The 12,691-nt window shown below is 46.9% G+C and overlaps 1 protein-coding gene across 1 annotated transcript in view; it reads left to right on the forward strand.

Annotated features, from left to right (window-relative positions):
• The first annotated feature begins 513 nt into the window (after window positions 1–513).
• The window catches only part of RAB8B (RAB8B, member RAS oncogene family), an 84,021-nt gene continuing 71,843 nt past the window's right edge, over window positions 514–12,691 (forward strand). Inside the window, exon 1 of the mRNA XM_062206086.1 lies at window positions 514–711. Coding sequence (XP_062062070.1) covers window positions 588–711 — 124 coding nt within the window. The 5' untranslated portion in view covers window positions 514–587. The remainder of the gene's footprint in view (window positions 712–12,691) is intronic.

The raw sequence follows: 12,691 nt of genomic DNA on the forward strand, positions 1-12,691 counted from the left end.
GGGGGTCTCTCCCGCCCAGCTCCGGGGCCGAGGGGCTGCGGAGGGGGCGCAAGGGCGTTGCTGCGGATGCGAGCCGGGGGAGCACCCGCATAACACACCCTGCCCAGAATCGCAGGCTGCGCCCCGGCAGCCCCGAGGAAAGCGAGCATCTCCACTCAGGGTCCCGGCGAGACAGATTCCGCACACAAAGAAACAACGAAGTTCCATTCCGGCGGCGCGACGAGAGCAGAGTTCGAAACGGAGCTTCCCTTCCCAGCTCCAGCGGCACCGCCCACTCCACCCGGTCACCCCACCCAGACATCTTTTATCTGCTGGGGTCGCCTGGACTGTCCGCGCTGGGCACGCCCGAGCGCCCCCGCCAGAGAGACTACAAATCCCATGAAGCCCCTGGGGCGCGGGCGGTGATGACGAAGCGCTCGCGGATTGGCCACACGGGGCGGGGCGCGCAGGCCTTCTCCGAGGGGCGGGGCGGGGCACGGGGCGGGGCGAGTGGCGGCGCGGCGGGCACGCCCCCTCGCCCGCGGCCCCCTCCTCGCTTCTCCCCGCCGCCTCCCCGAGCTCCCCGGTCAGAGGGCCGGAGCGAGAAGATGGCGAAGACGTACGATTATCTGTTCAAGCTGCTGCTCATCGGCGACTCGGGGGTGGGCAAGACCTGCCTCCTGTTCCGCTTCTCCGAGGACGCCTTCAACACCACCTTCATCTCCACCATCGGTGAGGGAGGGGCTGCGGCCCGGGACGGGGGTGCGACCTGGAGGGCGGGTACGAAGGGGCCGGAGGGACGACGGAGGGGCTTGGGAGCCCCCGGAGCGGACACCGCCGGGCGGGAGGGCGACCGCGTGAGGGAGAGGGGCGCGCGGGGGGCACTCGGGGGTCAGGCAGGGCGAGGCGAGCCCGAGCAGCCGGCACTGGGCGTCCTGAGGCGACGGGGGCGCGCGGCGGCTGACAGGGAGGGTCCCAGCGGGGCAGCGTGGGGAGGGGACACGGGGATCCCGCGGAGAGCGAGGAGGGGCTCGTGGGTGTGCGACGGGATCAGAGGGCAGGCAAGAGGAAGGAGACGAGAGGGGGAATGGAAGGGTCGGGGGAACGAGAGGGGCGGGCAGAGGACACGGGGGCGGAGGGGAGGACCCGGCTGGGAGAAGGGGGCTGAGGGGAATGAATGATCCGGGGGGAGGGCGGGGGGGGGGCCGCAGAGGGGCAGGCAGAGATGGGGGGGGGAGGCCGAGGACTGCAGGCCGGAGAGCTGCGGGGAGGAAGGGGGGATGAGGCTACCTGGTTGGAAAAGTAAAGGCGGGCGGGTGCGGGTGGAAAGGGAGCGCGGCAGCGGGCAGCGCAGGCAGGTGAGGCGGACAAGGTGGGCAGCGAGAGGGCTGCGGGACTTTCCCCTCTTACCCGGCGCACTGGCTTACCGTCGTCTCTGCTGCGTTGGGTCCAGAGCAGGAGAAAGCAGAAAGTGACTACTGATGGAATGATATCCGTGGAGCACTGAGTTACTTGTTCCCAGTGTGCACGGGCGTCAAGGGGATTGCTGACTTCGGGGGGTGATGTGGCCAGGAAAATAGGGCTCGCCCCTTCTTGTCTCCTGAGAAGCAGCGCGGCTGGATTTTTTTTTTTTTTTTTTAAATTGGGAACTTGAATGCTTAGCAACTTCTGAACCAAGGAATTGGTCTTACTTTCTTCTGCCACTCTGTATGTTTTGTTTCGGGTCTAATGATGACTTGTTAAACCAATCACAACCTGCAATATACCGGTATCCCAATTACTTCCAACTGATGCAACACTAATTTTTTTCCGCCCTTTTTACTGGAAGAAATGGGTTTGGGTAAAAAGATCTCTAACTTATCCGAAACTGAAAAGCAGAGCGAAGTTGGTTTTACGCGGCCATACAAGCGTCCTTAACATCACCTCACTAGTTAAATGGCTACAGTTGATTAAGTACTTTAAGCATCAGTTTTGGGCTGTCTGGGAGATGTTTCTGGCCTCTAGAAGTAGCTGATTTAGACATCTCTTAAACGGTTCTTAAACTATTTCTCTGCATGAGTTTCTGGATTGGGAAATAATGGAAGCTTGTGCTTTGGTAATAAGTGTGTTTATGTACTTGTGTGTTTGTAAGGATAATTTGTCTTTAAAAAAAAAAAAAAAAGTACCTGAGTATGGAGCCCTCTTCAGTTCAAGACCGAGAGAGCCTACGGTTTGCTGGTTGACCCCGGCCTCTTTCGTACCGATTGAATGGCCTGAAACCTCCTTGGTGTTGTGATGTCTGGGCGTAGGGAAGTTTGAGTTTGCAAGTTCTTGGCAGTCAGTCTTGAGTGGGACTTCTTCTTTTCTGAGGAAGCAGATTCTAAATGTCATCTCTCAAGTGTTTTCCTAAGAGATCTGGTGGGAGCTGATACAGCAACTGACGGGCGTTACCGTTGGACACTGGCACTCCTTTCAAAACCCCCACGAAACTCCATCCCACTGATGAGCGCACTCTGCAGTGCAGACGGTGAGCTTTATCACGCGAGTGGGTGGCCTTCCGCGCTTCCTGTGTGTGACCCTCCCAGAGGCGTCCTCCCGCCTGGAGAGTGAGCAGATCTCTCCGATGCTGTCCCCGCTGAGCTCCTGAGATGAGTTTGGGTTGCTTGGAGTAGTTTGGTCAGTTTTCTCTTTTTTTCCCCTTCATTTTTGTCCCACATTTCCTGTAAGGGTATCTTCTTCATTTCAAAAGAGTAGCTTTAAGAAATTACCTTTCATGAGCAGATTTTTTTTTTTTTTTTTGGTGATCGAAACAAGGTTCTTTGGAAGATTGCGGCTGTTCAAGCCTGAAACCCAGGGTCCTCTGACAGTTTAGAAGAGGAGGTAGGCATTCATTGGGGTGCATCTCCTGGGAGCTGTGGGTCTCTGTATTTTCTGCATGGTGGAGATGGTAAAAAGAGGCCATGAGCCACATCTTCGTTTGATGTGGAGGAGGGGAAAGCCCATGCCTCTTATTTAGCCCCAGAGCCCCAACAGGAAGTGGTGGCACGCTGCTGTCTTCAAATAGCAGAAGAATTTATGCACCAAAACCGTAACGCCTTGTAGTTGAACTGAAGCTGGCAAAGTCCGGTGAGTGGTGAGACCATTCCAGCAAAGTGTGCCCTTGACTGCAAACACAGACGTGGACATAGTCCCATCTCTAGCAGTCATATCTATCTGCCCAAGTCCTTCAGCCCATCCACAGGTGACTACCCTGCAGAGGGCACAGTGGGCGGCCCACCCCCTCCCCAGTCCTGTGCTGCTCTCAGCAGGCTGGACAAGGCCCGCCCTAGCGCGGCTGACCACACTTGATGAGCTCCTCCACGTCACAGGAAGCATCCCCTCAGTCATAGCAAAGGTCCGGTTCTTCACACCTAGGCTTGGAGTGTGCGTTGTGCCAGATAGAGGTGCGTGTCTGTGTCTTGCCATGAAGATACGTTTTAAGCTTAATTGTGCTTTGCAATGTTTAAATAGCTTTTAACATGGGAATCTGCCATCTTTAGACAACTGTTTTGATAGGCGTTCTGTCAGCATGAAAGGAAAGAGACAATTAGTCATTTGACTCCAAATACACTTGTCTCACACTTTCTTCTCATTTCTCTGAGATCTTGCTCTCTCCTCTGAAATAGCTCCCTTCATTTCCTTCCTGCTCACAAGGGTGGTGGAAGGTAGATTTTCTTTCATCCGACTTCTTGGGGGATCTTCCAGGATATTAGATAGCTAATCCTTGTTAGCTATGGGGAATGGATGTTTTACCCATTTGAAATTACAGATTCTGCCTGGCGCCAGCTAGCCTTTCAATTAATGTGTTTGAAAATTGAAAACTTTTTGATTGACTCAAAAAAGCCATTATAAAATAATATAGTAAGTCAACTAGGAAAAGCTTTGCAATTAGCTATATATTATATTTCTGATGGGTTGTGAGTGCATTTCAGTACTGATACGATTTGAAATGGCCCTGAACCAAAGTGCTGGTGGAGTAAAGAGATAGCTTAGCCGTGTCTTCTTCTAACTGGTTCATCTAAGCTGCTTCTCCACTGTCTCTCCCCTGCCCTGCCCCCTTCTTCCTGTTAGATATTTCCTGAGTGGTTTCATTATTTAGTAGAGTCATAGTCTGACAGCAGAAAGAGTTTTAGAAATTATCTACTTTATGCTCCTCCTCAGTTTTACAGATAAGAACAATGAAAGTTTAGTTGACCCTCAAAAATCACCTCTTGGGTTAGTTACCCTGGTCAGTTGTGTACATGTATTGAAATGTCACACTGTACCCCATACATATGTACAGTTACTGTGTGTCAATTAAAGATTAATTAATTTTAAAAAGTCACACCACTAGTTATAGCAGAGCCCGCAGCAGATCCCCAAGGCCAAGTGTGTGTCACTTCCACAGTTACACTGCTGCTATTTCTGATCAGTATGGTCGTCTCCGTAAATCCAAATCATCGGTTTTTCCAGAGAAGAATGAGATTTTGCCCATATATCTATAGATGAAGTAAAGTCAAGATGGTCCCACTTTGATTAGCCACATCTGTTTAGGGAAATATGAGAGTACTTCAGAAAGTTCATAGAAAATGAAATTAAAAGATAAATTTATTTTGGTGCAAAAAAGATTTTGAAATTGGTGCTTTTTTTTTTCATAATGTGCATTTTCCATGAACTTTGTAATGCTCTCACATATTAAATGTTACTGCAATGACTCAGAGTCCCATAGGATTTGAAGTTGGGATAACTCAGCACATTGTTGTCCTTTGCCCTTTGTTTCTGTGTCTGTAGTTTCAGGTTAGGAGATCAAAGTGTATCCTGCCATTAAAATTCCTTCCACCTGCAAAACCACTAATGAAACCATTGATAGCTGTGTGCCGGCAGTTGTCATAGCTTAGTCTCATTAGAGTTCTTTTAGACATTTTATTCTGAAATACTGTGTTATTTTTTTTCTTGGGTTCACATTCCTTTTTTTTTTTTTTAAGATATATTTATTTATTTATTTGAGAGAATTACAGACAGAGAGGACAGAGAGAAAGGTCTCCCATCCACTGGTTCAATCCCCAAATGGCCACAAAGGCCAGAGGCTGAGCTGATCTGAAGCTAGGAGACAGGAGCTTCTTCTGGGTTTCCCATGTGGGTGCAGGGGCCGGAGCACTTGGGTCATCTCCACTGCTTTCCCAGGCCGTAGTAGAGAGCTGGATTTGAAGACAAGCAGCCAGGACACGAACCTGCGGCCAGATGGGATGCCAGTGCCACACGCGGAGGCTTAACCTACTATGCCACAGTGCTAGACTCCAGGTTCACATTCCTTAAAATCAGGGTTTGTATACTACACTCATCAACCAAATGTGGCTTGCAGCCCATTTTTGTGTTTTTTTAAAGAACATTTTTAAAGATTATTAAAAAATAAAGCAGTGAAGAGTATGAAACAGAGACCATATGTGTCCCACAAAGCTTAAAAATATTTATTCTCTGGTCTTCTGTAGAAAAAGTGCTGACCCTTGCTTAAAATTAAAAACTGTTTTGAGTTGGTAGACTTTCAAAGCTTTTATCAAGACTTATTGACTGAAAAAAACAAACTTTGTCATATTTACATTTTTATCCAAGATGATATCAACATTTGGCTGAGATATAAGATATGAGGAGCAAGTTGAATTTAATTTTCATAGTTGTTTTCCTTGATTTCTTTCAACTCTCCAAAAAATATGCAGGGAACATGCAAGTTCAGCTTGAACATGTTGTACATAAAGGCTTATTTTAATGTCATTGTGTTCTTTCAAAGCTGTGGGTAGGCTTTCCATCCCAGTGATAGCTTGGAAAATGACACCAGTTCAGTAAAAGCAGAATGTCATACTTCCTGATAAGGGGTTGACCTTATCTCATTTAGTGTGCTAGTGGATGCAAAAAGGCTCTCTGCACATAAAGGGTGGGCGTGGGGAAACTGAGTCTTGGTTCCACACACAGTTCTGTCTTAAGAATGATTCATTTAATGAAGAGCTTCAGCAGCTGTTCTTCAGGGCAGCAAGTCAGAGAGGAGGTTCCTTGGCCAGGGGAACAAGGTCGTTTGGATCCACAGAGAAAACTTGGAGGGGAATAGATTTGGATATTATTGTAGAAAGGGAAGCAAGTTTAGTCTTTGAAGACGAGACAAAATTTAACCTGATTTTTGAATTGAATTTGAAAACGGACTGAGAAGAACGTGGAACCTGGAGTGGAAGACCTGGGGGCGGCTGGCATGGCGTGAGGCTGGCTGTAGTCATGAGCTCTGCCTGCCTGTGCACAGCTCCTTCTGGGGGTCAGCTCTCCTATGTGTGTGAGAATTGTTACTTGGGAGAAGTTTGCAGGAACGTTTTCATAGCAGGATGAGAAAGAGGGTTGGAATGAAGATGGGGAAGTAGACTTTAGGTGGTAAATTGTGCTGTGACCTGTGACATCATCAAGCTTCTGAAATGTAGGCATGGAAAGGTGAAAAGGGGAAGTTCAAGGAGAGATTATAAACTGTTACTGTTACTGCATAGGTTAGGGTTTGCAAACTCAAAGGGGTCAGGTGAGAACTATGAATAAGGGGAGTGGGCCCGGAGTGAAGTTAGTAGGGTGTGGTCTAGACTCTGGTAGACCAGACAGTGTACAAAGGGTACTTCCGAAAGTCTGTGGGAAAATGGAATGAAAAGATTAATTTATGTTGGTACAAACATTTTTTGAAATCTGTACATATGGGGGGCCTTCAGAAAGTTGATGAAAATGCACTTATGAAAACATTATGCATGGATTTCAAGAGCTGTTTGCACCAAAATAAACTTATCTTTTATTTTTGCTTGTTTTTCAAAATATTTGAGAAGCAGAGAAACAGAAAGAAAGAGGAGCTGAGACAGACAGAGGGAGATCTCCCATCTGCTGGTTCATTCCCTAAGGCCTTCAACGGCAGAAGTCTGGAGCCAGAAACACAATCCAGGCCTCCCATTGGGTAGCAGGAACCAAATTACTTGAGCTTTATCTTTTTTTTTTTTCCCTTTGTTTTTGAGAGTCATACACAGAGTTTCCATCTGCTAATTCCCTCCCCAAATGCTGCCCCCAATAGCCAAATCTGGTCTCTCACAAGGATTGCAGGAACCCAGTTATTTGAGTCACCATCCCTGCCTCCCAAGGTTTGAATTATTAGAATTGGGAGCTGATGCCAGGGCTCAAACCCAAGCACTCCAATATGGGATAGGGGCATCCAAATTGGCTGTTTAACTGCTAGGCCAAAAACCCACCCCAGCCATATCATTCATGTATATATGTGTGTGTCCATCTGTGTATCTGCCATTTATTTGAAAGAGAGACCGAGATCTCCTATCTGCTGGTTCATTCCTTAAATGTTCACAGCAGCTGGGGACTGTGCCAGGCCGAAGCCAGGAGCTAGAACGAAATCTTATGTGGGTGACAGGGACCCACGTATTTAGGCTTGAGCTTTTTTTCATGAGCGTTTTGCAGTGCCTCTGTATTCCCTGCCTGAGGAAGTGGCTGCTTTTCAGCTTCAGCTTTTCTGTAGCTACACTAGAAAATCTCCTGTTTCAAGATAAGCTGAAAATCCACACTTGTGGGCAATTTATAAAACAAACAAAAACAATGCGAGGGACATTACAGAAAGGGCCAAACAGCCATGCCTTGTGAGTGATTAGACGGGGCCTGTGAGCCACTAGCTTGCAAACCAGGCATGATAATCAGGATATATGGTGGTTATGGTGCTTTAAAATGGATCCTTTATCAACCCCAGTGTTTGTGTGAAAAAGGCCTGAATTATTGTCACTGGCCAGCCGGATGAGTGGACTGGTTCTTGTTCTGCATTAGGAGGGTAGTGTGTTGAATAAAGCAGAGCAGTGATTCCGGAGTCAGATCTGGATTTGTGTCCAGGCATCTGCCATCCCTACCCCTGTGATCATTGGCGAGTGAGTCACTGGTCCTCGGGGGCCTTAGTACCTTCATCTATAATGCGTGGTAATAATACAATACCTACCTTGTGCAATTGCTGTGAGTTTGAGTCTTAGTCAACTTCTTCTTGTGTTTAAAGATTTATTTATTTATTTGAAAAGCAGAGTTTCAGAGAGGCAGAGAGAGAGAGAAAGTCTTCCCACCTGTTAGCCCACTCCCCAAATGGCTACAACAGCCAGAGCTGCGCCAATCTGAAGCCAGGAGCCAGGAACTTCTTCTGGGTCTCTCATGTGGGTTCAGGGGCCTGAGGACCTGGGGCATCTTCTGCTGTTTTCCCAGGCCACAGCAGAGAGCTGGATCAGAAGTAGAGCAGCCGGGACTCGAACCGGCACCCACATGGGATGCTGGCACTGCAGGTGGCAGCTTTACCTACTATACTATAGCACCAGCCCCAAGTCAACTTCTAAATCTTCCAGACATGAATTAGAAGACAGCTCGACTTGATGAATGAATGGGTGGATGGATGAATTGTGAAAGGATAATAGAGCTGGGAAGCGTTGCAGGGAGTTGTTATTAACACCTTTCGTGGCATTTTAGATCATTAGATTATTTCAGAGGATGTCTGAGTTAAGGTTAAAATTGTTTAATCTGAATTCTGAACACAAGAATGGTCCTTTCTCCCAGTGTAATGCCGTAGAACTTTCTAAATCTGTTTTAAAGCGTTGTTTTGGAATATGACTGATATTTCACTTATCTTTTAGTCTCCATAATAAGCTGTTTTTAACACTCTGCCTCCAGCCCCCCAACATAAATACCAAATAGAAAATGAGTGAAATCACTGGATTTGCATTAGCAGAGCCATTTCAGCTTTGTCTCTGCCCATTAGCTTCAAACAATGCAACAGATGCCTGTTAACAGTTTCTTGCCCATTTTTAATTAGCAGATGGAATTGTATTTGTGTCAGTGTTCTGCCAAAGAGCTCATTTGAGTGATGGGTAGGGAGTGGTTTAGAATTTGAGCTGAATAAAGCCAGATTCTATTTTTAAAAAGATGTATGTAAACGTTTACTATATAGAACCATTTGCATAGCTCACTGGAACAGTGTATGTCTAGAGTAAAACTGATGTTTGTAGATATGTTTTCTGCCTTTATTACAGGAAGAACAATTTACCTTTTCATGGTTTAATTGAAGGTTTTACTTTAGCCTTGGCAAGTACCACAAAGTGGCTTTCTTTAAAGATTGGTTGCAGTATTTTGGCCTACTGTGTTGAGGATTCCCCAAAGCTGGGATGAAGCAGGCTTCAGTGTAGTGTGTTGGGGAACAGGCAAGCCTGGGATGAAAAATGCCAGTACCGACAGATTGGTCATGGCTGTCTGGGATGCTGTTTTCTGTGGAGTTCTGGGGTCCAGTCTAAGTTCCATAATACTGGGACTGTCATGGGTCCTAAGGCTTGCCGTGGGCTGTGGGCTGAGGAGGAGGGTGGCAACACTCTACACCTCTGGTATTTTTAGAGGTGAGTAACTACATGCTGTCCAGCATATTATGGAAAAATCTCTTTATGTTACTGCTGTTGGTGAATAATTATTAGATATCTGCGTCTGGAAATGTGTGCTCTGCAATGTTCAGTTTTGTGTTTTCCGATGTTTCTTATTCTGAATTGAATGAATAAGAACCTGTAAGGAATTAGGTGCTTGGTTATCTTTAGAGGGAGAAATAAATCTGCAAGTTTTTTCTTTTGAAGTTACTTAGTGACTCAGGACTCCCTTTGGGAAGCCACATAAAGCGATGGAAACAGTTGAGCCGCGGGGCTCTAGAGCAGCGCCATCAGCAGTGAAGTCGTTTTCTGCTGTCCACCTGTAAGCATTTGGCGTTGGTTTAGTAGGCACATTGGTATCTACCTGTTGCTGAGCCTTCGGACATTTTCCAAGGAGCCCTCATCTTCCTCAGCCCAGAATCTTCATTCTGGGCTGTCAGGGGCAATGCCAAAGCTCTGCATGTTATCATGTGAATCAAATTGAAGCTGCCGTTGTTGAGATAAACTGGTTACCAGGGCTGTGGGTAGTCTTGTGACAGCACTGCAGGATTTCACAGCACTTTGCAAAGGCTGGGTTGGGTACGGTGTCCCTCCTCGTCATGATAAAAAGGCAGCCACAGAGAGGTTAAGCAATGGGTAGCCTTGCACAGCTTTCTGCTGGCAGAGCTGGACTTGCCACATCCCATAATTTTGATTCTTTTGGTGAAGAACTTGACAGCAATCAATTAAACAAGTCATAAATGTTTCCTGGATATATAACGTGGAAGGATAATCTTTGATGATGTATGGTCAAGTTTGGGAGTACAATACAAGGCAATCTGTGTAAAAGTTGAATTGTGAGTTTGTTACCTAGAATCCCTTGCAGTAGTTGTGTGTCTGGTATAGATATTACAAAAGAACTCCCCTTCTACATGCACACAGTTACACAAAAGCTGTTACAAAAAAATAAAAATAAAAAAATACTTGGCATTGTGAGATGTCAGTGGCTAACCCAATTGCAGTTTGTTATAACTTGTGAATTTGCATGGAGTAACTGTTTATTGCTCATGTATTTTTAGATGGGGTAGCTGTTTATGGTTTTCAGCAAGGAATTAAAAAAATTTTTTTCTCTCCTAAAGGTTTTTTTTCCTCTCCTAAAGGTCTCTGAATAAAATCTTTTTTTTTTTTTTTAAGATTTATTTATTTATTTGAAAGGCAGAGTTATGGGGTTGGGGAAAGCGGAAGAGAGAGAGAGAGTGAGAGTTCGTTAGTCTGCTGGTTTACTCCCTACATGGCCACAGCAGCTGGGGTTGGGCCAGGCAGAAGCCAGGAGCCTGGAACGCTATCCAGTTCTCCCACTTGGGTGACAGGGACCATCTTCCATTGTTTTCCCAGGCATATTAGTAGGGAGCTGAATAAAATCTTAATACAGCATGGAAAATAACTCTTTATTGAGAGTTTGCTATTCCAATTCTGGACTGTTTCCGACCACTTTCTCATTGCACTGCCCTTTAGCGTCTCCCCCATACCAGGATTTGGGGAGAGGACATTGGGTTGAGAACAGAAGAATGAAAACAATGTTCTGCCTCCCGCCCCAACACTTTCTTTGGCTACTTGTTTAGTATCCCACTTTTGTTAACAGTTGAAGTAAACTATTGGGTGAGAACTTACTGCCTAGAATACTTGGAGAATTAATAGGAACCTTTGAGCAGTGTTATATTCTTATATTGTTTAGAAGTAGACAATAAAAAATTGATGTATGTCTCAGTCACAGCCAGTGATGAACAGTGATGCACAGAGTACGTTGTTGTCCACAAACAGAATTATTTGTTAGCACATTTCCCATTTCGTGCATTTACTGTGTTTTGAAAACTTCCAGTCTTAGAGAAACACGAACAATTTGTGCAAAAAGTGAAATAATTTCTATCATGTACACAAAAACTCCATTACAATCAAGTTTTTTTCTTAAGATTGATAGGGCTGGTGCTGTGGCACGGTGAGCTAAGCCATGGCCTGCAGTGCTGATATTGCATAGGGTGCCAATTTGAGTCTCAGCTGCTCCACTTCCAATCCAGCTCCTTGCTAATGTGCCTGGGAAAGCAGCGGAAGATGGCCCAAGTGCCTGGGCCCCTGCACCCCTGTGGGAGACCCGGGTGAAGCTCTGGCTCCTGGCTTCAGCCTGGCCTAGTGCCAGTTATTGTGGCCATTTGGGGGAATGAATCGGTGGATAGATCTCACTCTCTCTCTCTCTCTCACTCTCTCTCTCTCTCTGTTTCTCCTTTGCTCTCTCTGTAATGTTGCCTTTCAAATACATTTTTTAAAAAAGGGAAGATTTATTTATTTATTTGAAAGTTAGAGTTACAGAGAAGGAGGGGCAGAATTACAGAGAGAGAGAGAGAGAGGAAAGAGAGAGAGAGAGAGAGAGGGAGGGAGGGAGGGAGGGAGGGAGAATCTTTGATCTGCTGGTTCATTCCCAAATGGCCACAATGGCTGGAGCTGGGCCACGCCAATGCCAAGAGCCAAGGGCCTCATCCGGGTCTCCTACATGGTATAGGGGCCCAAGTGCCTGGGCCATGTTCTGTTGCTTTCTCAGGCGCATTATTAGCAGGGAACTGGATCAGGACAGAGTAGCTGGGACTGGAGCTGGCGTCCACATGGGATGCCAGCATCACAGGTAGCGAGCAGCTTTACCCGCTACACCACAGCAACAGTCCTCATAACTGCATTTTTTTTTTTTTTTGACAGGCAGAGTGGACAGTGAGAGAGAGAGAGAGACAGAGAGAAAGGTCTTCCTTTGCCGTTGGTTCACCCTCCAATGGCCGCCGCGGTAGCGCGCTGCGGCCTGCGCACCGCGCTGTTCCGATGGCAGGAGCCAGGTGCTTATCCTGGTCTCCCATGGGGTGCAGAGCCCAAACACTTGGGCCATCCTCCACTGCACTCCCTGGCCACAGCAGAGAGCTGGCCTGGAAGAGGGGCAACCGGGACAGGATCGGTGCCCCGACCGGGACTAGAACCCGGTGTGCCGGCGCCGCAAGGCGGAGGATTAGCCTGTTGAGCCACGGCGCCGGCTCATAACTGCATTTTAAAGCATGCATATTTCAGAGTACTGTCATCAGAGGTGTGTCTGTATCTTGGCCCTTCAGCCTTCAACTTTGGGAAACATTGCATTTTAACTTTATGTAGTGATCTCATTACATAATTTATCACTTTTTTATTCAATTCATCTCTTATGGAAAACAGTTGGTGCACAGTTCCAGTCATGCCACAAGCCCCTCCCAGAGACATTA

The sequence above is a fragment of the Lepus europaeus genome, chromosome 11, assembly GCF_033115175.1.
Source record: "Lepus europaeus isolate LE1 chromosome 11, mLepTim1.pri, whole genome shotgun sequence".
Taxonomy (NCBI): domain Eukaryota; kingdom Metazoa; phylum Chordata; class Mammalia; order Lagomorpha; family Leporidae; genus Lepus; species Lepus europaeus.